General features: G+C 28.3%; 2 protein-coding genes across 3 annotated transcripts; both read left to right on the forward strand.

The window, feature by feature from the left end:
* The first annotated feature begins 12,782 nt into the window (after positions 1-12,782).
* LOC109798270 (uncharacterized) lies at positions 12,783-15,433 on the forward strand. Its single transcript, XM_020358478.3, has 4 exons — positions 12,783-13,035; positions 13,497-13,753; positions 14,314-14,765; positions 15,093-15,433. The coding sequence occupies exons 1-4, from the start codon at positions 12,932-12,934 to the stop codon at positions 15,366-15,368; spliced, it is 1,089 nt and encodes a 362-aa protein (XP_020214067.2). The 5' UTR covers positions 12,783-12,931; the 3' UTR covers positions 15,369-15,433.
* A 5,486-nt stretch (positions 15,434-20,919) lies between these two features.
* LOC109798703 (uncharacterized) lies at positions 20,920-23,994 on the forward strand. 2 transcript variants are annotated; one of them, XM_020359065.2, is made up of 4 exons: positions 20,920-21,116; positions 21,599-21,855; positions 22,418-22,869; positions 23,464-23,994. In XM_020359065.2, exons 1-4 carry the CDS (start codon positions 20,974-20,976, stop codon positions 23,734-23,736), a joined length of 1,125 nt encoding a protein of 374 aa, XP_020214654.1. In that variant the 5' UTR covers positions 20,920-20,973; the 3' UTR covers positions 23,737-23,994. The 2 variants fall into 2 exon arrangements, with proteins under 2 accessions (XP_020214654.1, XP_082917994.1); XM_083061868.1 differs by lacking the exon at positions 20,920-21,116 and adding an exon at positions 21,286-21,478.
* Positions 23,995-26,271: the final 2,277 nt, after the last annotated feature.

Here is a 26,271-nt window from a genome sequence, read left to right on the forward strand (position 1 = left end):
ATAATTTAAATTGTTTCATATTCATCAAATTTTCGAATTGATTCGGATTTGTTATCATCTCTATCAAATATAGCTAACTTAATCCAACTAACTGAGTGATGGGATCAGAATTATTGATAATTTAGGATTCCTCTCATGAGTGGGTTAACACTTAAGATGAACAATTGATGATGCCAAAACCCACTATCTTAATAATGGAGAGAGGGAAAAGTGCAGCAAGTTCTAGGCAAGTCTTTTATCCGAAGAGTGATATTTTTAACTCATTGTTGGATGGAATTAACGAGAAATGGCCATATTGGACCCACCATTTACACGTAGCCCAATGAGTTGGCAATGAAATTAAAACAATGATTAGAGTATGATATTATTGGAATAGGGTCAAAGAGAAGGAAACAGAGGTAATATGAATAAGAGTGCCATGGTTTCAGTGCCTTGTCTCACTACACAACACTAGCATGTCCATGTGCATGTGCTGCTACGTCGAGCATTGGTGGATTATTCAATTGACAAGCATATGCACATGCCATGCACATTATCACCATATGAACTTGGGAAACGACGCAGACACCTGAGAAATAGGGGGTCCTAGGTCTCTCCCTTTATCTAGCCTCCTCCAATCAAATTTACTGCCACTATACCCTCACCATTGGCTCCTATTCACTAGCTCTAGGGTTCTTCCTCCATTTTACTACATTTGTCAAAAAAATATAAGTTGGTGGGACAATATTTGAATAGTTTACACTATCTTTCAAATATAAATCACTACGTATCTAAGTTTATTAAAATATTTTAAAAGGTATACCAACAATCATTTTTGTCAATTATAAATTATTATATGTATATAAGTTTATTAAAATATTCTAAAAGTTATACCAACAATCACCTTTTTTAATTGGTTCACCATATTAAAATTTTTACACTAACAATATGTATATGATGATCATTAACTCATGATATTTAAAATAAATTATATTAATCATATTTTAAGGTTTAATAATAAAATTAATTTCTTAACTTTTTATACGGTTAACATGTTAGAAATCGTAATTGATATTACACTAACTTTTATGTTAATTATTATAAAAACTAAACACTACTGTAATTTCTCTTATTACATGCGATTTTTCCTACGAATTTTTATGAAAAATTTGCAGGAAATGTTGTTCTTACAAATTTTTCTGTGAAATTTTATCTGCAGATAATACCTTCGTGAATAATATATTTTTGCGAAGTTTAAAATTTGCAGGAAATTTTCCTGCGAAAAAAATTTGCAAGGAAAGTTTCTTGCAAAAAAAAAATTCGCAAGAAAATTCACAGAAAAGTTTTGTACGAATTTCTTCGCAAAAAATTCTGCAGGAATATTTTTTACGAAAAAAATTAAAGAAATTACTATAAATTCTATCAATAATTCTTCAACTTTCAAATGCTCATAATGAATTCATCCGAAATATTTGTTTTCATGCCTCCAACATGTAATACATAATCTTTTAAATTCTATGATTCTAGATTATAAGTCTAACACTCAACCATATAAATCAACTTGTAAGGTAAATGATGCCTCAACTTATATACTTTTTAATTATTTTATTTTCAATCGATGTAGGACTTGAAGTTTTTTTAAAATATTAAACTTATAAATTTAAATATATTTTTTTATTTTTCCTGCAGATTAAAATTTGTCGGAAAATCCATAGGAAAAGTTAATTGCAAAATTTTTCTACCATTTAGTAAACATTACTTGCAAATTTATTTTTGCAAGAAAATGTGCAAGAAATAAAATAAAATCCTTACAATATTTTGTACAAATTTTTACCATGAAAAAAAAATTTTCTATGATCATTAAAATTGTAGCAAAATTTACAAAAATTTCTTGTAAATTATTTTTCGTAAAAAAATTTGTAAGAAATATCTGTAAATTATTTTTCGCAACTAAATTTGTAAAAAAAAAAAATTTGCAAAGTTATTATTACAAGAAAATTCGCAAAAAATTTCTGCGAATATTTTTTGTAAAAAAATTCGTAAGAAAATGACATTTTTCTAGTAGTGAAATTTTAAGAAAGATGAAACTTGATAATATGTTTGTTTAATATTTTATTTTAATCAATTAAAAAATTATAATAAGAACAATAATTGAATATAAATTTTATAGTTCTATTTTAACTTCTAAGTTACTAGGCTAGGGCGACCTTAGCCGATTGTTTAATATTTAGTTTAAACCTAAGTTGTCCATCAAGTAACAACTACCGAAAGGAATACTACTCAAGGGTAATACAAAAATAACACTGTCATCTTCCAGCATGACCTATAAACACTCCTCCTCCAAGCCTAGTCTATCCATGCCCTACTCCTATATAAATATGATCATCACAATCCAACCACAAGAAAACATACAAGGGCAAGCTAGTATTCAAAAAGAACAAGACATATAAGTATTAAACTAGCTATACAACAACTTCAACAAATCCACATTCAACAACTACTGAAGTTAATAGCTTAACAACATAATATCATCCTCAAATGACTACATTGTCATGCAATGATCAACATTTCAACACTACATGTGAACAACACAACCCAATATTCAACTTGAACAACAAAACCACACCATAACTTATCCACACTACATCATAACATATGCACAACATAATTCATCAACTCAACATCATATGCACAACACAACAACTAAATGTGTCTTCATGTATTTAAATCAAGAGATCTATTCTAATACAGGTAAACAGTCTAAGTGGCTTGATCTTACCAAAGCAACTAACAATGCAATCTTTTTAGGCTAACTAGATCAACAGCTAAGTTGGATAAAAATCCACAACATCATGATTTCTCAAATTTTGCCATTTAAATTAGGAAAATATAGTATACTTGTTAGGGTAGAATAACTTGTATGTGAGACTATCACGATCTTAGCATGCATAACTAAGTCTCTTATGGGGTTAACTCGCAAATTACCTCCAAATACTACGCCCATTCCAATACTTAGTAAGGGATTACAACCCCCATCCTTGTAGCTTACTCCATTTGGTTGCTTTGTACATGTATGGTTCAACCTAACTCATATACGGATAAACATTTGGTCGCTTTATAATCAATATAGACAATATGACTCAACCTTGCACCCATACCACATCAACTAAGGTATTAGGGGAGACTCAACAATCTACTTTAAGAATTAATTTCTCAAGAAAGATTTTCAACAACTAGACTCATAGAGCATCACAACACAATATCCTCACAATAGGATATTTAACTTTTAAAATAATCTCTCATTTAGTTCTAAGTCAATCAACACAAGTCAACATAATGTCTTAAGCATTCTCAACCACCTCAACATTTGAACATACAACTCAACTTACAACTCTCAACATTTTAATCAGCATACATTATCCTAGATCAATATATAAAGAATTAACATCATACATCAATATACAACATAAGAGAGGTTCAACAAGCATATACATGTTCAACACAGTCAAGAAAATTAACAGAATTTCATTAAGCAACCCACGTCTGATGCCAAACTACTCGCAATCGGGGTGAATGAAGTAGAGAGTCCCTAGGCCAATCACATTCAGCCTTGTTCAAGCAGAGAACCTCTGCTTGAATCACACCTAATGTCACTACACTAGCGCTTGGTGTCATCTTGGCAAAAAGCGTTTGTTTTGATCACGCCTAATTAATGCCACTCAACTAAGACTCGACTTCACCAAGTCAAAGAGCTCCAAAGGCATCCACACTTGTTACCATTAATTCAACCTATGCTCAATGTGACCAAGTAAGTCAACTCCACACATGGAACTGCCAAGTCTCAAGCTTTGATCCTTGACTCTGAAGCTTTGAATCACAACTATGCTACTTAGCCATACTCTGGAGGAATCTGAACAGTTAAGGGAATCAATAGGAGAAGAAAGAAACTCTCAAGTTTCATAGTGCTTCTATCTAACTTTTTTCTAACTTTTTTAAGAAAATGAACTTATGAGGTCCATTTTTAAGAAAGACCTTATATACTATTTCATATTAACTAGTCAACTTGACTTTTGCTCAAAATTACTCTCTAAACAACTTATAACTCATTAGAATTTTTAAATTCTTAAAATTATGCAACAATTAATCAATTAAGCACAATAATATAAAATTTAATAAAACAACCATTATGCACAAAATCATACTATTACAATATAAACTATAAATTTTATTATTTAATGTAATAATCCATCATTTGATAATTTATTTACATATATGAAGATAAAATTAAAAAAGAAACAATTTAATTATTTAATATAAATATTAAGATAACTATGGTATTTTACCATCAATTTTTAAAAAAAATACTGTATTATTATTATTATTATGTTATTATTTCGATGAGACCTTTATCTAATTGTCCTTGATAAGTTGATTAATCAAAATTATAGTACACAGTAAAAGAAAACGCGAGGAATATTTTCTGGATTCATGCAAGGTTGATCACAAAGTTGATAATGAGGGCAGCTAGAAAAAGGTTGTGGCTTTAATATCCGTGCCACTTTTTAATTTAGGTTTATTTAATGAGCGTGATTTGACAACACCATAGCAACTAATTAACGAATTTCCTTTTTTAAGTGTGAACTTTGAACAGTTGTCGTTGCTTAATCAAGCACCACACATAAAGTAGGCTAAATCCAGTTGGCACATAAATGAGGAGTGCATGTTTGTTAGGAATTAGTATATATATCTCAAATCCAATTTCGTCTAAAATAGTGTTATTTTCTATTAAAGCCTACAATTAACATTCTCTCGTTGAATCTTTGCCTATGCTGTTCTGTTATTATTTTCATTTAGCTTAAGACAATGACAAACAACCAATCTTCACCTAAAAGGACTATCATAATTTGTGTGTGGAGCAATTATGCTTTTACACTCTTAAAACTGTTATATCCACTATTAATACAATAAGAGATAACCAAAACTTCTGAAGAAATAAAATAAAATGTGAAAGGCATATGAAAAATTGTGTGAAACAGAAATTCATATATGCTTAGAGTTAATCAATTATACATTGTTAGTGTAAAGTTTTTTTACACTGGCAATCAATTATATCTTTTAATTGTGTCATACCACTGTAAATACATTTACTTTTAACAGTGACATGACACAATTAAAAGATATAATTGGTTATCAGTGTAAAAAAAATTTATACTGATGACAGTATATAGATAATTAACTCATATAGTTATAGACAACTTCTGAACAAAAATTCCACTATGATAAATAATCTCGGATAAAGTGATAATGATATAAAGACATTTTGGTACATCAAACACTTAGTTAATAACTTTCTTTCTATTTTTTTTAATTGATATTACATGATATCAACTTTTATATGTACATTTTTTTCCTCTTTTCCCCTTTAGGTACTTGATATATACCAAACAAATACAGTTTGGTGTCCATCTGTCCATCTTGTATACCCAAGAGACCTCTCTAAATTTTGAACCAATTTAAAACAAATTTTAAAATAAGATCCTTTCTACATATAAATTAAATTTTAATTTTCTTAAATGAGAGCGCTTAAAGATTATTTCTTCAATGAAAATATTTTAAAGAATTTTCTTTAATGAAAGTTTTAAGTTTTAGAGATTTTTCTTAATCTTTTTTATCTCTTTTTTTTATAAATAAATTATTAACAATTAAAAATTACCTTTTGTTTCACAACATAAATAGTTTGTGATAAATCTAAAATATAATTTATATATATTTAAAAGTATTTATTATTACAAAATTTAGCTATAATATGATCCATATATATATTAAAAAAATAGTTATTTATTATAAAAGTTATTTACATGAATAAATATTTATCATGTGTATTGCATATGCTAAAATTAAATATATTAGTAATTTACATACAAAATAAATTTGGAATTGAAAGTTCAATCATAATAAATTATTTTTAAACCAAACCATTTGTTAAGATCAGATTCAAATTTTTTAACTACAGTTTAGTTTAATTTAAGATTTGATTCTATTTAATATTGGTATCTTTCACATCCTTATCGTCGAGACCAAGCCAAAAATGGCTACTTTTTTTTCTCTTCAATTATTTTAAGAGGGTTTTGTTTGAGCTGTTCATCTCACAAACTATAGCAACATGTACGGTCCATTTGAAAGTAGAAGCTTGTGGCAGTTTGTGTGTATTAAATTCCCTAAGAGTATTTGAATTAGGAAAATATATGACAATGACTAAGGGATTACAAATTTTGACCATTACGTGCCATGATGAGATAAGTGTTTTGATGGTGATTAAATCTTTGTTGACTAGTCTTGCTATGTGTGGTTTGTATATGTGAACTATTTTTACAATTGGTCGTACAAGGAATTCAACATTGATTTTTTTTTTTTTTTTGTGGGGAGGATGTTAAGAAAGTAGTGTGGGAGGATTCTTCAGTTTGGCTTCGTTTTTAGTGAATATGATTAACTTGTAATTTATATTTTTTTAAAGTCAGATTAGTTCTGCTTCAAAAAAAAAAGTCAGATTAGTTCTAGCAAGAATGATGTATTAGAATAATCTTTTCATTCTCTTGTATATGGGGTTAAGGTATTCCATTTTACTTTTCTATTTAACTCTTGTTTGCCGATAAAAGAAAAAATCTATAGCAACATGTAGAACGGTTTGTGTTGGGAACAAAAGGTCTCTCTCTTATTTTCTTTTTTCTTTTTTTATGCACAAATGAGAAATACATTAAAGTAATACCATAAAAGAGATAGAAAAAGATCAAACAATTTTATTTAACTTGGTTCAACCCCTCATACTTGTTTCCATAAGGATGTTTATAATCTATTTCAAAATATTATATATATATATATATATATATATATATATATATATATATATATATCATGAAAATTCTCCCTTCAAATTTTGTAGATAAAACTTAAAAATTTATTTCTTACAAGTTTTAAGGATAAAATTTGGAAATTCCTTCCTCACAAGTTTTATAAGTAAAACTTGAAAATCTCTCTCTCACAAGTTTTCTAGTGAAACTTAAAAACCTTCATTCACAAGTTTTTTGATGAAACTTGAAAAACTTCATTCATATGACCTTCTTTCTCATTTCAGACAATGATTTTTTTTACAAATTGGGTGATACTTCTCATTTTAAGAATTTTTATTTATTAACCTTACATCATATATAATCTTAAAAGAGAAAATAAATATAATATATTTGATTTTTAAATAATATCTATAAAAAATCAATATCTTTTAAAATCTAAACAACATTTTAAAAATTTGAATTATTTTCTCAATAATTATATCGAAGGCCAAAAATAAATAAATAAAAACACGTGAGAGAGGGCGAGAATAATATGAAAGTATAAGTTGAAAACATTAGGAAGGACAAGATGGCAGCAAAAAAAGATGAACATGCACATGCACATACTCGTGTTGCATTTAAGCTCATTATGATACTAGCTGAATATTCCGGCACATTGCATTTACTTTTCTCTCTTTCTTTTGGACTCTAGCTAAACTCTCTTTCTAATATTTTTTAACATTTTATTCTGACACTCTTTATCATATGTTAGTACCAAATAATGTCTTGGGAGGGAAAAAAATCGCTTGAAAATAAAATATATGACATAGGAAATTCCAAAGAACAATCCTTGTCCTATAACCTAATTTTATATAATTAAGTTAGATTTAAAATAAATTAAAATGGTCAGTTTTAGCTTAGTATTAGTCACTATTTTTTTCTTCTTCAGGTAAATATACTTTGTACTTGTACAATTATCCATCAAACTTCAAAATAATCTCGTGAATTATCTTACAAACAAATCTTCATATATCTTAGGTAAGTTCCTGTCCTTTATTCAAAAGCTATTATGGCCACTTCCCATCCATCGTGATGTAGAAATAATTGCTTGCCTCATCATTCTTGATCACGTTCAGTTTCTTATATTTCTCTCACGTGTCATAGCTGTCATTTTAAGATGCACCTTTCTTTTATTTATTTATCTTTTTCTGTTAATGCACTTTCGCATCATTTTGTGATGCAAGGAATTGTAATTTCAAAATTAGTTTTAGTTAAAAACTGGTGATAGACCTTCTATATCATGGTAGTGTATGATCTATAGTTGATTTCTTCCATGTTGTTCCCTACTAGGACTATATATGCATGTCATCAACTTACATTAGGAGGGTGGTGAATAAATTCCCGAAGTGGTTAGTGAACAAATTAAGAGTGATGAACAACTGATTGAACAAATTGTTGAGAAAAATAGCATGTGACAGTTTTGAAGACCATGTATTGTCTATTATCTTGCTTCAACTTAAAAGGGATTTGTGTGTCTAGCATGCTTCAGAAAGACTGGAAGTAGCATGACCATGAGGAGGAATCATATAAACTTCATGAAGATCACCATCTAGAAAAGTGTTATTGTCATCAAATTGCTCAAGAAACCACTTTGTAGTTGTTGCTACCCCGCCAATATAATTTTGAAAGTTGTGATCTTTGGCACTAGAGAGAATGTATCAAAATAATAATGCACTCTTTCTATTTGGGTTAGCCCTTAGCAACTAATTAAGTGAACCATATACTTTTCTATAGGCCCAACAATCTTGTATTTAATTAATTTTGTAGACCCATTTGGGTTGCTTTCCTAGGTGAAGGTCAATATAATAATGACCCAAGTTTATGTAGTTTAGTTCCAAAGCATTCAAGTCAACTTCCATAACATGCTGCCAACATGCATGTTGAAATTAAAGCCTTTGCTGATAGGATGAGGTTAGATTAAGAATTTTAAACAATTTGGAGAACATTTAGAGTAAGATGATATATGCACAAGATAAAGGGTATGGACTATGGAGCAGTAATATTTATTATTTAATTAGATATTGATCCATGCACTGCACGAGTAATAAAATACATATAACATATTTTGAAAAAATTAAATTTTATATTTAATAAATTTGTAAAGTATTTGAAATAATAATTATTTTAAAAATATTAATAACAAAAAATGGAAATTATATGTCAATGATTGATAATAGACCCTAAGAGTTAAGAAACATTACATATATTTATTGTTAAATTGTGACACGTACAATATGTAGGTATGTAAATAAAATTATTGGAAACTTTATTTATTATTAAAAATATTACCTTAATATTATAAATAAATACATGAAATTATTATATATATATATATATATATATATATATATATATATTTTAAATATGTATTGTGTTAATTTTTTAAACAATAATTATATTGATAATAATTACATTGAATCTTTAGTAAAATATTTAGTTATATATTTAGTTTTTAAATTTAAATTGAGTGTAATTTTGGCATTTATGTTTTTAAAGCCATATTAAGTAAATTTGGATACATAATTATTTTTTCCTAAAATTCTTAAATTATCATTTTTTTAATATTTTTTCTCATAAATAAGTGATTAAAGAATTTTAAAATTTTTACTCAAAAGTCACTAATCAAAATATCTATTTTTTTTTTCTAATGCCAATGCCACAAATGTGTAGAGAAAATGTCAAAAATGTATTATCAAAATGAAAAAGAATTGTGCAACATATGAATTGATATAAAAAAAAATTTATGTCAAAATAAATTAAAAATAATAATCAATATCTATTCATAATTGTAATTTATAAATTATAAATTGAATTTTTCATTAATACAAAAATAAATTTTTTTCTACCAAAATAAATTAAAAATATTAGTTTTTTTTTTTTGAAAATCTGTTAGATTTTTCTTCTACTTTCCAAGTAATTTTTATTCTATGTGAAAAAAATATAAATATGATGGAAATATTTTTGAATTTTACATGACAGGTTGGTGTCATTATTATATTTCAAATGTAGGACAATATAACAGCTAATTCAATGTAAATTTAAATGATTATACATAAATTATAATAAATGAACAAAATTAATGCACAATAATAAATACAATAAATTATGAATAAAATTATTTAAATTATAAATCAAATCATACAAATTGATTTGATTTTATATTATAAAAAAATTAAGCATAATACAAATATTGATAAAAAAAAATAATCTTTATCAACTTTAAAAATGTTTTTTTTTATATAATTTGCGTATTTTAGCTCTACTATTCTAATTAAGTTTCTCTATAGTTTGGCTAATTTTTATAGCATTATAAAAATAAAAAAAATAAAAATAAAAATAAACTATAATCCAAAGTTAACAACAACTTTATTTCAACAGAATTGTATGCATGTGCGAACATTTTCTATTATACACAAATATATATATATATATATATATATATATATATATATATATATATATAATATTTGTTATGATTACCAACTACAAAATTTACTTGATACATTGTAATTCCTTTTTGAGAGGAGTGATATTTGTTACTTATTAATTAATCTAAAAAAATGGGGAAAAAAATAAAAATAATCATGAACAACTAAACAGAGAAATCAACAAATACTCATTTGATCAACGGGACCTCTAAATACATTGTAAGTTAGACTCGTATCGATAAATAACTAACTTACATCAAATGTAAAGGGACTAGAAAAAGAAAGAAATAATTTTAGAGAAAATGTCACAAATGTGTTATGAAAATGGAGAAAATAGAAATCAAACCATAGTTGACAATCACCATCTACAAACATGAAGTCTCTTTATTTCATGATTCTAAGGATCTGTTGAGCATGGTGAGGAGGTCGTAGGTGACGATGTTAGGGCAAGCATGCCCAGGTTCAACATAGGTGAGGTAGTGGAGGAGAGGAGGATGGAAGTGTCGTAGCCCTTTGGGAGGAGGCAATCATGAAGGTAGAGGCAAAGTTTGGCGGTGACCATGTCATGGTGATATTTTGGAAAGTGAGAAACACACACACACAGACATAAAGAGATAGAAAGATGGAGAGAGAAAGATATGAAGAGGAAGAGTGAAAGACATTGTGGATTGAGGCTTTTAAGTTCTATAGATAGAGAAATAGTAAAATAAGGAAGAGTGAGAAACACACACACACAGAGAGAGAGAGAGAGAGAGAAAAGAGTGAGTGACATTGTGAATTGAGGCTTTTAGGTTTTGTGGCTTTTAGTTTCTATGGTAGAATAAGGAAGAGACTACAAAATGGCATATAAGCTTTTTTGCTGACTTGGCAATGCGTAAGATTCATTTTAAAGTGATATTTTGGCGTAATACAGAATAATTTGACTTCTATATTATAAATAAATAGATAGATGATGAAGTGTGGGAAAGGTTACAATGAAAGTAAAAAAATATAATCATTACACTAATGTAAAAAAAATATAATCATTACACTAATGTGGTAGAGACTTTTTATATATGTTAGGTAGGTGTTTTGAACATTTTATGTCAAACTTAGATGCGACATAGATCTCGATGATATAAAACTTCAACACATTCTATGATGGATCAACACACAATATAAAAAGTACACTTTTTATGTTAAATGGTCAATGCCTGTTATAATATGGATACTAAATGTGATATTTTAATCACATTGGTACCTATGTTCTATGACAAGTGTGATTACACGTGACATAGATAGTGCACATTTTATGTCACGTGTGATCACACACACATCATAGAATGTGCCACATTCTATGGAAGATGTAATCTTACCAGTCATAAAATGTTATAGTTGCTAATAGAAACCTATATAAAATGTTACACATTCTATGCTAGGTAAGACCACACCGGCTAATAGAATGTGCACTTTCTATTACAAGTATAGCCACACCTATCGTAAAAAGTATCTTTTTTAATATTCTTTTCATTTTTCGTATTTTTTCAAACATGTACATAAAAAAATACATTTTAGACAATTCAATACAACATATTCTTGTCTAATTCAATACAAACCTATATAAAATACATATCTATCATTTAAATTGAAATAACGTACGAAGTAAACTAGTTAGGAATAAAAAAGAGTTAACAATAAAGTTAAATTTAAAACTAACTAGCATTAATTAAGAATAATGAAAAATTAGTATAAGAATGTACCAATGTTATCAATTATTAGTGAATCTAAAGTAAACTAGCCAATGTAAACAAAGAAAACTAAAACAATGTATAAAAACATAAATCAACTATCAAAATGACTCAAGAAAAGTTGATGCCCACCTTTTATAGGTATCTTTCAACTCTTCATCGATAAATGGAGTGAGAATTTTTTAATACCTACAATTAATTCAAAACAGAGATAAGTTAAACATTAGTCAATTATTAAACAAATAAATAATCATATGATGTATTATCGACACCTTATAATGGGTAAGTCAACACTCATTATAGAAGGTTGAAGTATAGAAAGTGACGTAGTGACATATTAATAAATATGCTTAAACATTATATGATGAGCATTGATTTATCCATCATAGAAAGAATATTATATGATGGGTAAGTTAACACTTGTCATAAAATAAAATATATTTACAAATATGTCATTACGTCAATTTCTATGCCACGTGAATAACACTTGACATAAAAAATGTGTCAATAAATCATATTTTTGCACTAGTGTTACTAGAAAATAAATTAAAGTATTAGACTAAAAACACCTTAAAATGGTAAAAGTTATTTAAAAAAAGATTTTATCCAAATGATCTGTTTTTACTTTTTAATAAATTCTAAAAATAAAATAATTTTTTTACAATAATTATTACGTAATATTATAAGAATAATAAGTAATCAATAAAAGTAAAATTAACAAATTTTTACTCAATTTATCTTCTTTCTTCTTAATAGAAAAAATAAGCATCATCAAGGGTGTCTAATAACTGTATCCAACCTATGCACAAACAATGTTTGATACTTTTAAATATAAATAATGTCATGCAACAATTGCATTAGATCGGACAAGTGATATTCAAAGAAAGGAAGCAAAAAAATATTAATCGAAATGGAAAAAGAAGGGAAGAAAGTGGTGATCATAGGAGGTGGTATTGCAGGTTCCCTCGTCGCCAAAAATCTACAATCGCATGCCCATGTCACCCTCATTGATCCGTAATTAAATCATTATCTGCAACATTTTATTTCTCTTAATTTCTCATGAGTAATTATTCAAGCTATTTTTTTTAATTTGAATTATATAGCTAATTGAGACTTCCATTGTATTTAATCCATAAGGATAATGGATTGAAGTTTTCATCTTGTGTTTTTGGGTTTTGTTATGTTCTCTCTCTCTCTCTTAATGCATAGTTTCCATTTTCTACCCATGTCAGTTTTTGAAATATTTATCATGTTTTGCAACTTCCCAAATTTCCAAGTTCCAATTTTGTGATTGAGAAGTTTGTTTTTGGAAGTGTTTGTCATTATAATTTTATGGGGAGTTGAAGTGGGGGTGAGCATCACAATGCACTGACATTTAAGTGTTTAACTTTTCATGCACATATGGTTGTTGTAGTTGTTTGTCATCAACTTGTCATGTTTTTTTTCTCTCTCATGAATGATGTGGTTTAATGTAGGAAGGAATATTTTGAGATTACATGGGCAAGTTTGAGGTCAATGGTTCAACCATCTTTTGCAGAGAGGTCTTTGATCAATCATAGAGATTACCTTACCCATGGTGACATTGTCACATCCTATGCTGTCAATATTACAGAAACAGAAGTGTGGACTGCAGAGGGTCGTCGAATAAACTATGACTATCTTATCATCGCAACTGGCCATGCAGATCATGTTCCTAAAAGCAGACCTGAAAGACTTGATCAATTCAAAGAAGGTGAGTTTGTACATTGTCAATTTAAATTACCTACAAAGGAAAAAAATGTTATAAATTTAATTTTACGTTGATGCATAATAAGTTAAGCCTTATCTTGTAACAAAAATTGGATTTTAATGTTTCATTATGATATTAAGTTAACCTTACATTGGTTGCAATGTATTTCTCACATTACATGAAATGAAATATTATATGGTTTAAATGTTAAATTAATCATGTCAGTCTAATGGTGAAGAGTTGAAACAATATGCATAAGATTTAAGTTTAAACTCTAGTGCTATTATTGTATTTTTGATGGATAAAAAGAAAAATATGGATTAAGTGTTTGTTAAGATAAATATCTAGCACAATCGTGACAGAAATAATATAACACATAATAATTGATTAAGTTTTGTGTATGTTATTCTCTGTCATTGGAGATGTTTCAAGTTATTGGGGATTGTTTAGTATTATTTTAATTAGTACAATGTTTCATGATTTTTTTTATATATAATAAGTTCAATCATGTAATGAATTGTTGTGGTCAATATTTAAGCAATAAAGTTCATTTTCTTTGGTAGAGAATGAAAAGATAAAATCGGCTGATTCTATTCTAATTGTTGGAGGAGGTCCAACTGGCGTGGAACTTGCTGGAGAAATAGCTATTGATTTTCCAGACAAGAAGATTACACTAGTGCACAAAGGACCAAGGTTGTTGGATTTCGTAGGAACAAATGCTGCAGACAAGACTCTAAAATGGTTGGAATCAAAGAATGTCGTTGTGAAATTAGAGCAATCAGTTGACTTAAACGCATTTAGAGATGGATTGAAGATATATCAAACATCAAATGGAGAGAACATTGTCGCAGATTGTCATTTCTTATGTTTAGGGAAACCACTTGGTTCAACATGGCTTAATGAAACTGTGTTGAAGAATGACTTGGATTTTCTAGGAAGGATTAAGGTAGATGAACAATTGAGAGTCAAGGGTTGGAGCAACATTTTTGCAATTGGAGATATTACAGATGTTCCAGTAAGTGCTAGCTAGCCATCAATAACTTGTTTAGTTTTTTTCTTCACAATTATATAACTTTATTTGTAATTACCTTCTCTAATAACAAACTAAACAAATAACCAAGTCTTCTGTTATTCACATGATGTTTTGTATGTTTCTCTTGAGCTAGAATAATAGATCATCCTTTTATTGCTAGTGTCTTAAATCCTTGATTCATATGCATGACTTCCTATAGAGTTATGTGATTGTATTACTTTGGTTAAGTGCTATAAATGTGCGGCATTTTAATCTCTGTAAAAGCCATTTATTATGAGGTTTAATTTCTGATGAAAATCCATACAACAGGAAATCAAGCAAGGGTTTGCAGCACAACAACATGCTGAAGTGGTTGCAAGGAACTTGAAGGTGATGATTGAGGGTGGCAAAAAACAATGTAATCGATGTGGGACGGAAACTTACAAGCCACAATTAGAAATGGCAATAGTTTCACTTGGGAGGAAAGAAGCAGTGGCACAGTTCCCATTCTTGACAATAATTGGAAGATTTCCTGGATACATCAAATCGGGAGATTTGTTTGTAGGTAGAACAAGAAAACAAATGGGACTCAACCCTAATATTTGATATTGTATTGACTCAATTTTATGCATAGTATTCATGCAAATTAATTACAGAATCAATTTTTTCAATAGTTTGTGTGCATTATTTCAATTAGTTCTTTCATTAAAGAACCATGACATTATTAATGGTTGTTGGTACACAACGGAAAAAGAAATGGACTAAACATGTATTAGATAATGAAATTTAAAGCCTATGGTGTTTCATGTTATTTGAACCTTTTACTTTTAATCACTACTTTCAAAGACAATATAGTTTGAAGATCAATAAATATTTTTATATTTCAAACTACATGGGAGAAGAAAAAAGGTTGAATCAATCAATCGATTTGCTTTCAAGAGTATCACTTCATTGAGCACTTCATCATCAAAAGATTTTCCATAAAGTATCACTATTAGCAACAAACATAATCAACTATTTAGTATATAAAGTTTTAGTTCAATTAACAAACAAGCCAATTAATTAATTAATAATTATCAACTTTTTAGCAATGAAGTGGTTCAACATAGATTGTAAGTTAAAATGAACCCTATCTAACTAGTTAATTCTTTCATATTTTTTTCACCAAAAATATTGTTCAACATTTGAATTTTTTTAATTAACAATAAGCAATTGTATAAGAACAATTCTTATACCGTAAAAAAAAAAAAAGCACGATCATGGTTTGACACATGATGTTCTTCTATAGTAACATTTACAAGAACATAATTTTATTTGTAAAAACTAGTCAAACATCTTGTTATAGTGCTCTTAATATGCAATAGTGCGAATATGTTAAATGTATTTAATTTACACTTTATTAAAATTTTAAATTATTTAAAGCATAATCAATACATACAAGAATTTTTTTTTCTTGAAAACATAAGAAATTATCAAGTTAAAGGGTAAGAAACTAAAAAAAACACTACTAGAAATATCTTTATTGCATGTGAAATTTCTTACAATTTTTACAAAAGAATTTGCAAGAAATATGTTTCATGCAAACTTTCTTGCAAATTAAAATCCTCATATAATTCTCTTATGAATAATAAGTGCTTCTGGATTTTGAAAATCACATGAAAGTTTCTTACAGATTTTCTTACAATTTTATCTCCAAATATTTTTTTGTGAAAACAATTCACAAGAAACTTTTTTGAAAAAAGATACATGAAAAAAGTTGTATTAAAATTCTTGTAGATATAAAATTCGCATGAAGATATCAAAATATATTTCCTGCAAATTTTGAAATTCGGAGTTACATTTCTTGCAAATTGTAAAATTTGCAAATAAGATTCTTGCGAATTCTTACCTGTAAAAATATTTGCAACTAATTTACTTGCAAATTTTAAAAAAATATATTAACATTCTACTTGGTCATATAGAGTCCTAATATTTCAATTTAAATGGTTTAATGCCTTTTTTTCATCCTCACCTTCTCAAGCACCGTCACGCTCTCACACAGTGTCAACTGCGACAAATCCATCAGATCCATCGACTTTGCGAAAAAAGGAATTATAGTGTTTAGTTTTGAAAATGAAAATGTGAATAAATAATGTATATAATGAATTGAAAAACGATTTGAAATTGCGAGTGTGGAAATGTGGAATCATCGCCTTGACCAATTGGCTCATGACGTAGATGATTTGTGGAAATTATATAACTCATTAAGTTTGAATGATTTTTACACAATATATACTTTACATTTATATTTGCATTGTAGTTCTAACAGACCCAATAGGTCATGTAGCAATGGAAAGGGAAGGATTATCCAAGTAGGACTTAATCCAAATCAAAAATAAAAAAAGTATATCACATAAATCACAAATTTATGTATGCTCAAATGATAATTTTTGAATGTGAATTCAAAATATTTGAACTCTTATTTTAATTCTCTTCATATATCAACAGATTTTAGAGGAGATTTAAAGTATTTTAAGTATAATATATATATAAAATACTCTTACTTATATTTTGAAATTGAAAATTTTAAGGGTATAGGTAAATTAGTTTTTTTTTTTTATAAAAAAAATCCTCTCCTTATAAATCAAACAAGAAAAAATCATCTATTCTCTTCCAATAAAATCTCTCTCATTCCCTCTTTGGAACAAAATTTTTAACTCTTTCCTTCAATTCTTTTATCTTCCTTTGAAACAAAAAGTTGCTAAGTTTTACAAATATGTTTTCAAATTCATTGTTCGTAAGGGTTAATAGTATAATTCAATGTGTGTGGTAGCATCGGAGTGGATGCAACGCATTGTGTGTTATCTCTTCGATTGTGTCATCGTCATCACTTTTAATGTCTGATTCTCGATGATATATGGCAATCGGAGTTACTTCTACAGCCTCTGATTTGACAACTACAACCTCCTCTACTAGGATGCCCTCATTGGCAAGCTTCAAAGCAAAAGGCTTTACAACAATGACACTGTGATGAGGAAAATGAAGGGTTAGTTTGGGAAAGTGTCTATGGTGAGTTTTGTAGCTGGGGAATTGCATGTTTATGGGTTGAATTCAAATGGGTATTTGGTTTACAAAGGAGGTAACGATTTTGATCAAATTGATGTTCATGAAGGAGGGGCTTTGGAGTTTTCTCGATCAATGTTATAAAATGTGTTTCTTTTGAGGTTATTGTTTTTGGCTCTAATTTTACTTGTGGACTTACTATAATGAGTGAATTAATCCATATTGACTTAACATAAAAAAGTTTTTATTTCTTTACACCTATCAATGTAGTTGTACACCACTACTATCAACATCATTATCAATAGTAAGCATCACTAACATACTCTTAAACTAATTTTTCAAAACAAATTTATTTTAAAACTAAAAATAGAAGAATAACTAAAAATTGATTGTAATTTTTAGTTTTTTGAAACTTAAAACTAAAATATCACCTTTAGTTAGCATAGTAAATAACGTTAATATAAAAATTTAATTTCTAATTAAATTTGATTAGATTTCATTATCAACTATTGCTACTACTATTATCTTATATATATATATATATAGTTAATCACCAATATATTGTCAGTGTAAAATTTTTTTACACTGGTAACCAATTATATCTCTTAATTGTGTCATGTCACTGTTAAAAATAAATGTGTTTACAGTGACATGGCACAATTAAGAAATATAATTGGTTGCCAGTGTAAAAAAACTTTACACTGACAATGTATAGGTGATTAAAACTTTACACTGACAATGTATAGGTGATTAACTCATATATATATATATATATATATATATATATATATATATATATATATATATATATATATATATAGTGAAGAAGTCTTCTAACTTCTTTTTTTTTTTTTCTCCAACTGAAACTTAAATTTTTTTATTCAATAACTTGTTATCTTATAAACTACATGTTTATTGATTGAATTTGAATTTTGAAATATATATTTGACTTACACCCATTAACATTCTCTTTTTCAATATGCATTTAACTCACATTCATTCATATTTTATATTTTTCTATGTTCTCATTCACCTTTGTTTGTGTTCCCAATGAAACAACCGGTTACCAAAAATGGGAAGGTTAAATGTAGGTTGCATATTCAACTCCCAAACTTATTATCCTTTCACATTTTTTTCTTTCCAATCAAACTATATACATTTCCCAATCATGAAAAATACAAAGTTATCTTCGTATAACCCCTCTTCATTTTCATTGAAATTATCTCTATTACTTTAGATTTTCATTTTTATTTCATCGTATATTATTTGAGCGTAGATTTATGTAAATAAAATATGGCATGTCATTGACTTTGAAGAGTTTTGTGAGAATGAGTTGTTTGTTGTGCTACGTGTTTATAATAGGATGTCATTGATTTTGATCGCTAAAAGTCGTCATTTCTTAAACTCAAAAGACTAATGGAAGGTGATTGTTTTTTTGTGAATGAAATCAAAAGGGGTAGAGGATGAAGAAGATAACAAATGATGAAAAAAACAAGCATGGAAGAAGATAGTGTAAATCAAATTGTATTTTGTTATTACCATTTTAAAGATTTTTGAGGCACGTTTTGCTGAATTTGAAGTTGTAAACTATTTGATCAGATTATTGTGATTTATGTATTGGATATTTGAGATCACATTAGAGATTATATAATATTGGATTAGTGTGATAATTATTCTTAATTTATATGTTCATATTTTGTTTCTCTTATAATATTCTATTTGTGTTATTTTTAAATCATCTTTATTCATTACAACTTAAATGTCAAATTCAAAAACTAATTTATATATTTAAAAATAAATTTATATTAACTAATATATTGATATAATATGTGCATCATACGGGTCTATCAACTAATTAATAATAATAACAATAATAATAATAATAATATAATAATAATAATAATTTCAAGTTCTGTCACCACGTATTTCCTATAATAAATAATATTAATGTGAGTAAATTAAGTTTCATTAATATAATAGGTCCATTTATATTTATATTTTTCAAAACAATGACGGGTAGAAATATTGAAACATAATAAATCTACATAAAGTCTCATACTTAAAAAAATAAAAATACACTTGATTCATGAAATATATTTTGAATATTATTAACGATAAAACCCAAATTAAAATAAAAATTATATAAATTAATATTTAATAATCTAATTTGTATAGTAAGTAACGTTAATATAAGAAATTTTATTTTTTATTAAATATAATTAACCACATTAAATTTGATTAAAATCAATTAATTTTTTTTTTTGAAAAATTCAATCATTTTCTTTTAAAAAGTTTAAGTTTCTATCAACCACCAACGACTATGTATTTCTTAATTTTTATCTTTAATTATCAATTAAAATAAAAATTATGAATAATTATTTATAAGATTATTAATTTTAGTTAAAATTTTAAAATATTTTAAAATAACTATTTAAAAATAATAATAAATAAAATTGAGCATAAACAATAACATAACATTTTTTATAAGGAGGTATAATAATATAACATTTAATACTAATACTTAATATCAATATTTGTAAAATTAATATTTAGTTGTAAAAATATATAGTAAAAAAAATGATAGGAGAAATTATTCTTTTATTAAATTTAATTTGGTACGTTAAATTTTATTAAATTTGATCAATAACTATTGGCATTGATCGAATCTAATCAAAGACGACGACATTGTTAGTAAAGCTCAAGTTTTGATCTACGTTTTTTTTTTCCAAATTTTTTTTTATAAAAATGATCTACTATTATGTATTTCATAATTTTTTTAGTTTAACTATTAATTTTTTTTATCTATTAGAATTTCAACCTTATCATTAAGAAGCAAGTTTTATTTATTTCCTCTTTTTTTTTAAAAAAAAAATATTTTTATTAAATTTAAACAAACTGATTCCTAAGTTCGAACTTGTTAATTGTTGTTATGAAAAAAAAAATCAATTCATCCCAAAATTATAATTTGAAAATAGAAGTTTAAGAAGAAACAATTTTTTTTCTAAATTTAATTTTGTTTCTGCCCCCAAATCAAAAAGGAGAGCATAAGGATTAAGGAAAGTTGTTTAGCCAGCGAATCCAAGCTACACAGGCATCTATTTTTTCACTTCTAAATTATTTTTAATTAAATAGTAATAATAATAATGCCACTTAGCAATTCAAGTAGAAAATGGGATCTGCAGACACAGAAACAAAGCAAAGAATCGAAATGGAAAAGAATGGGAAGAGAGTGGTGATCCTAGGAGGCGGCATTGCGGGTTCCCTCGTCGCCAAAAATCTCCAATTTCATGCGCATGTCACCCTCGTTGATCCGTAATTATAACTTTTCTCTGCAAGTTCTCTCTCTTTTTTTAGAATTTTTTTTTCATGTTTGGTTATTAAAGTAGAAGTTTTTTAAGTTTAATTTTGCTAATTGAGACACCCTTTTGTTGTATGTAATCCATAAGGTTAATGGGTTGAAGTTTGTCTTTGGGTTCTGCTTTGGTTCTCTCCCTCTTGGTGGGTTGGTAAAGAGAACGTTTAATGCATGGTGCCCATTTTCTGCCCATGTCAATTTTTGGAACCTTTATGGCTTTTTGCAGCTTCTCAAATTCCCAAGTTTCAATTTTGTGGTTGAGAAGTGTGGTTTTGGAAGTGTTTGCCATTGAGAAATATTTTGGGGGGTTGAAGTGGTGGTGAGCAAAACACTGAATTGACATTGAAGTGTTTAACTTTTGATGCACATGGTTGTTGCTGTTGTTGGAAACTTGTCATTTATATGTTTTTTTTCCCTGATTGAGTGTGGTTGAATGCAGGAAGGAATATTTTGAGATTACATGGGCATGTTTGAGGTCAATGGTTGAGCCACCTTTTGCTGAGAGGACGGTGATCAACCATGGAGATTACCTTACCAATGGTGACATTGTTATATCACACGCGGTCGATGTCACGGAAACTGAAGTTTTGACTGCAGATGGCCATCGAATTGGCTATGACTATCTTGTTATTGCCACTGGCCATGCAGATCGTGTCCCAAAAAGCAGAAGTGATAGACTTAAACAGTTCAGAGAAGGTGAGTTTGAACATATGTCTTTGCCTGTGATAATCTGTTCAAATTGACTAGAAGGGGAACAAAAATATTCTGTATTTAATTTTAAAGTGATGTAGAATAAGTTTGAGCCTGATAAAAATAGGCTTTCAGTGTTTTTGATATTAGAATCGTTAAGTTAAACTTTGAGAGCAGGTTACTGCCATTGGACTCAAATAAGCCTGGTTATTATATGGTTGAATTGTTCATTAAAAGAACAAAAGCACCATGGAGCTCTTGGAAAACCATGGAAGAAATATTAGGAACACATAATGATTTATTAAGTTCTGAGTGTGTTGTTATCTATATCATTGGACTTGTTTAAAGCTATTGAGGCTTATTTTGTATAATTGTTTTTGAATCATGGATTGACAATTTGACATTGATCATTTTACCATAATGTTTTTGTGCATGCTTTTTGGTAGTATAGGAACCCATAATGATTTATTAGAAACTTCAAATGTTTTTTGACATTGATCAACCGTGTAATGAATTGTCATAGTCAGTATTTGAGATTTTGAGTTCTGAAGTTCATTTTCTCTGGCAGACAATCAAAAGATAAAAGCTGCTCATTCCATTCTGATTGTTGGAGGAGGTCCCACTGGTGTGGAACTTGCTGCAGAGATAGCTGTTGATTTTCCGGATAAGATAGTTACACTAGTGCACAGAGGATCAAGGCTGCTGGAGTTCATAGGGACAAAAGCTGCGGACAAGACTCTAAATTGGTTGAAATCAAAGAATGTTAGAGTGAAATTTCAGCAATCAGTTGACTTGAGTGCATTCACTGATGGACAGAAGATGTATCAAACTTCAAATGGAGAAACGATTGAGGCTGATTGTCATTTCTTATGCATAGGGAAACCACTTGCTTCGGCATGGCTTAAGGAAACTGTGTTGAAGAATGACTTGGATGCTCAAGGAAGGATTAAAGTAGATGAAAAATTGAGAGTCAAGGGTCGGAGCAATATCTTTGCAATTGGAGATATTACAGATATTCCAGTAAGTTCTTGCCATTAGTAAATTTTATTCAGCTTTTCACAATAATAAAATTTGATATGTAATTACCCGTTATAACAAACTCAACAAGCTGTTAAATCTTTTGCTGTTCACAAAATGTTCTGTCTGATTCTCTTAACTGAGAGATCATGCTTTACTGCCGGGGTTTTGGCCAGAATTTAGTTTCCTCTTACTAGTAATGAAAACTTGATGCAAAGTGAATGAGTATATTGCTCATAAATAAGTTAATGAAACTAGTATTCCTCCAATTCAAATTCAATTTGTCTTGGCAGTTGAGTGGAGGAGGCTTTTCTGCCTGTCCATATTTTACACGATTGTTCTTTAGGTCTTTTCAGTGACTTTGTTGGGGAAAGTGTCCTAAATCCTTGAATTCAGAGACTAAAGTTAGTGTGTGATAACAAATTTTAAAAGTTGACTTATATGCATAATGTCCTATACATTTATGTGATTGCATTACTTGGGCTTGTCGTATAGGAATCTCTTTGATTTTTTCCCATATAAATGGGATACATGCTATACATCTGTAGCATTTTAATCTCTTTACAAACCAGCTTTTAATAGAAATCCATACAACAGGAAATCAAGCAAGGGTTTTTGGCACAGCAGCAGGCTGATGTGGTTGTCAAGAACTTGAAGGTGATGATAGAGGGAGGAAGAGAATGTAGATTGGATACTTACAAGCCACATTCAACAGTGGCAATAGTTTCACTTGGGAGGAAAGACGCAGTGGCACAGTTCCCATTCTTGACAATTATAGGAAGAATTCCTGGATTAATCAAGTCTGGAGATTTGTTTGTTGGTAAAACAAGAAAACAAATGGGACTCAATCCTGATATTGTACATGCTTGACTCGATACTGTGCATATATAAATTACAAAATCAACCTGTTTCATAGTTTGTGTGGTATATTGGTGTATTTTCAGTTGGTTCTTCCTATAAAGAATACGTTTGTACCATATATATAATATCTTTATGCTTAAGTGGTGTTTCTTGAAATCATGAAATGTAATTGTGATTTAGAAGCAGGATACTGATGTTACCATGGGAACATTGTATCATTGACTTATATGGTTTGATAGAATTGATTGGATGCTTTGTTGGTTTGTCTGCAGAATGTTTACTATCAGAAAGTTTCTTTCCTGCATCATTTATTTTCTCAAGTTTTTTTGCACCAAATAATATCTATGAAAATTTGGTCTTTAACTAAGATGAATGACATCGAATGATTCATGTAGCTAACCTCACCTAATGGAATAAGACTATTGTTGTTGCTGTTACACGATTTGGATGGATCCAGCCATGTTTCCCTCTTTTGTTCTGGGACCAACCTTACCTAACCAAACTCAGATGGTAGGTACAAAACTGTATTTTGTTCAACTCGTTGGCTTCCCTGGCGTAGGGGATTGTCTATGCTATAATGAATTATAAATATTTAGAAAGAGTCATTAGCTAATAGGTTGTGGTATTAAAAGAAGGAATAGTATTTCTATTAATAATTGTGGTATTGACAGAAACATGAAATATACAAAGACAAGTAGGAAGGAAATATTGTTGTAGTTTCTTCAAGTATTAGCTTTGACATATTCAAAATCCAAAGACTGAAGAGGCCTAGGTGAATTGACTAACAAGTCTCATGTAATGCACGAAAACATCATATTCTGCCTTTATTGGTGGCTTAAAAACGAAAGTGCGTTTACTACAAGGGGAAAACGAATGTTCAACATGAATAAATCCTACCCAGAACAAGGACACCCAAAACTAAATTTGACAATCATTTTATCTTGTCATATTTTTGTTCATCACATCACCAACTCCTTATAAGTTAGCCCTGTTCACTTCTCATGAGTGCATTTCAAGTGGGGATTGTTTTTTCCTTTGACATGTTGGCGAAGATAGGACAAGAAATTTTTTAGGTGAGACTATTTAAAAGTAATTATATCTTAATAGAATCAGATTCTTGCTTCATGACATAAAACTAGTGTTGTTCAATCCATGTACCCTATGTCACTTAAGTATAGGTTAATGGTTGTTGGCACATATATAGTATAGAAAAGAAATAGACTATGCACATATTAGAGAATAAAATTTGAATCTGATAAGATGGTGCTTCGCCGGTAAATCTTGTACCAAAATGCTAGCCGGTTGTTTCACACTATTTCACCCCTTTTAAAATTTCATCACTATGTGAAAAGACAGTATCATTTTAAATATCAATCAATGGTTTTACATTTCGAAATAGTGGGAGAAGAAAGAAGGATCAAGAAAGCATTTTCCATGAAGCGAAAAATGTTACATTCAAAAGATTATTCCTCCCTTCAATTATACCAGAATCCTTATCTGGAGTGGAAGCAATATCCCACTCGCCATAACAAAATCTTAATAACAAGATTATTATCCCTTCAATTATATTGTAAGTTCAGGTTAAAAGATGCACTTGGTAAAAATCAATGGAAGAGAAAAGTCACTAAGAGGATAAGAATCCAAAGCCGAACCCATCTAAATGGAAGAGAAAAGTCAAAATTGTACCCAATTAGTCAAAAGCTGATAAAAGCAATGAATAATAATCTTATCTTAAATTAAACGAATGAAGACTATATCAAACGCTTAATTCTTAATCTATTATTATGCTAAGAAGGTCCCAGAAACTTGACGCCAGCATGCAATCACACTGTGCTAAATATGCAGTTGCCACTTGTATAGTTGTATTTCCAACTCATTGTCCCCAACTCCGTGACACCTTTCAGCCAAAAGAAAATATCTATGAAATAAAATAAAAAAGAATAAATATTCTATTACGATGTTTTCTTAATACGTTATGTTTGAATAATTTCCTCAAAGAATTCTGAATTAGCAAGCAACATCTTATGCAGGCTGGCACCTTTCTAAATACCTTTTTTTAACAGGCCATCTTAGTCATGAGTCACGAATATCATATCAATTATATTATGAGTTCGATTTTTTATGTGTTGTAAAGATTTTTAAATTTTTAATTAATTAATTGGAAATTATTTGACATAGTTATAATATATTTTTAATAATACTTTATGTAATAGTATTTTTAATTAATCAATCTTCTTATTTCATAACAAATACTTAAATCAATTGTTAAAAAGTGTTTCAGCTTAATTAATAATTTGGTCTAAAATTCAAGTTTTAAATATGTAACTATATTAAATGTTTAGAAAGAAAATTTTATTGTCTATAATAATCTTTTCTTACTGTGTTGTCTCCTATGAATAATGTCTATGTTTTTTTTTTTTTTTACCAAAAATCTTCTTATTTCATATATATTTTTTTTCCTTTTTATTTCTTTTAATCGTAGAATAATCTGTGCACGTTTGTTACATAATTATAACTTTTGATATTATAGTGGGGTCTTTTTAT

Source organism: Cajanus cajan, chromosome 8 (assembly GCF_000230855.2).
Source record: "Cajanus cajan strain Asha chromosome 8, NIPB_CcT2T_4, whole genome shotgun sequence".
Taxonomy (NCBI): Eukaryota; Viridiplantae; Streptophyta; class Magnoliopsida; order Fabales; family Fabaceae; genus Cajanus; species Cajanus cajan.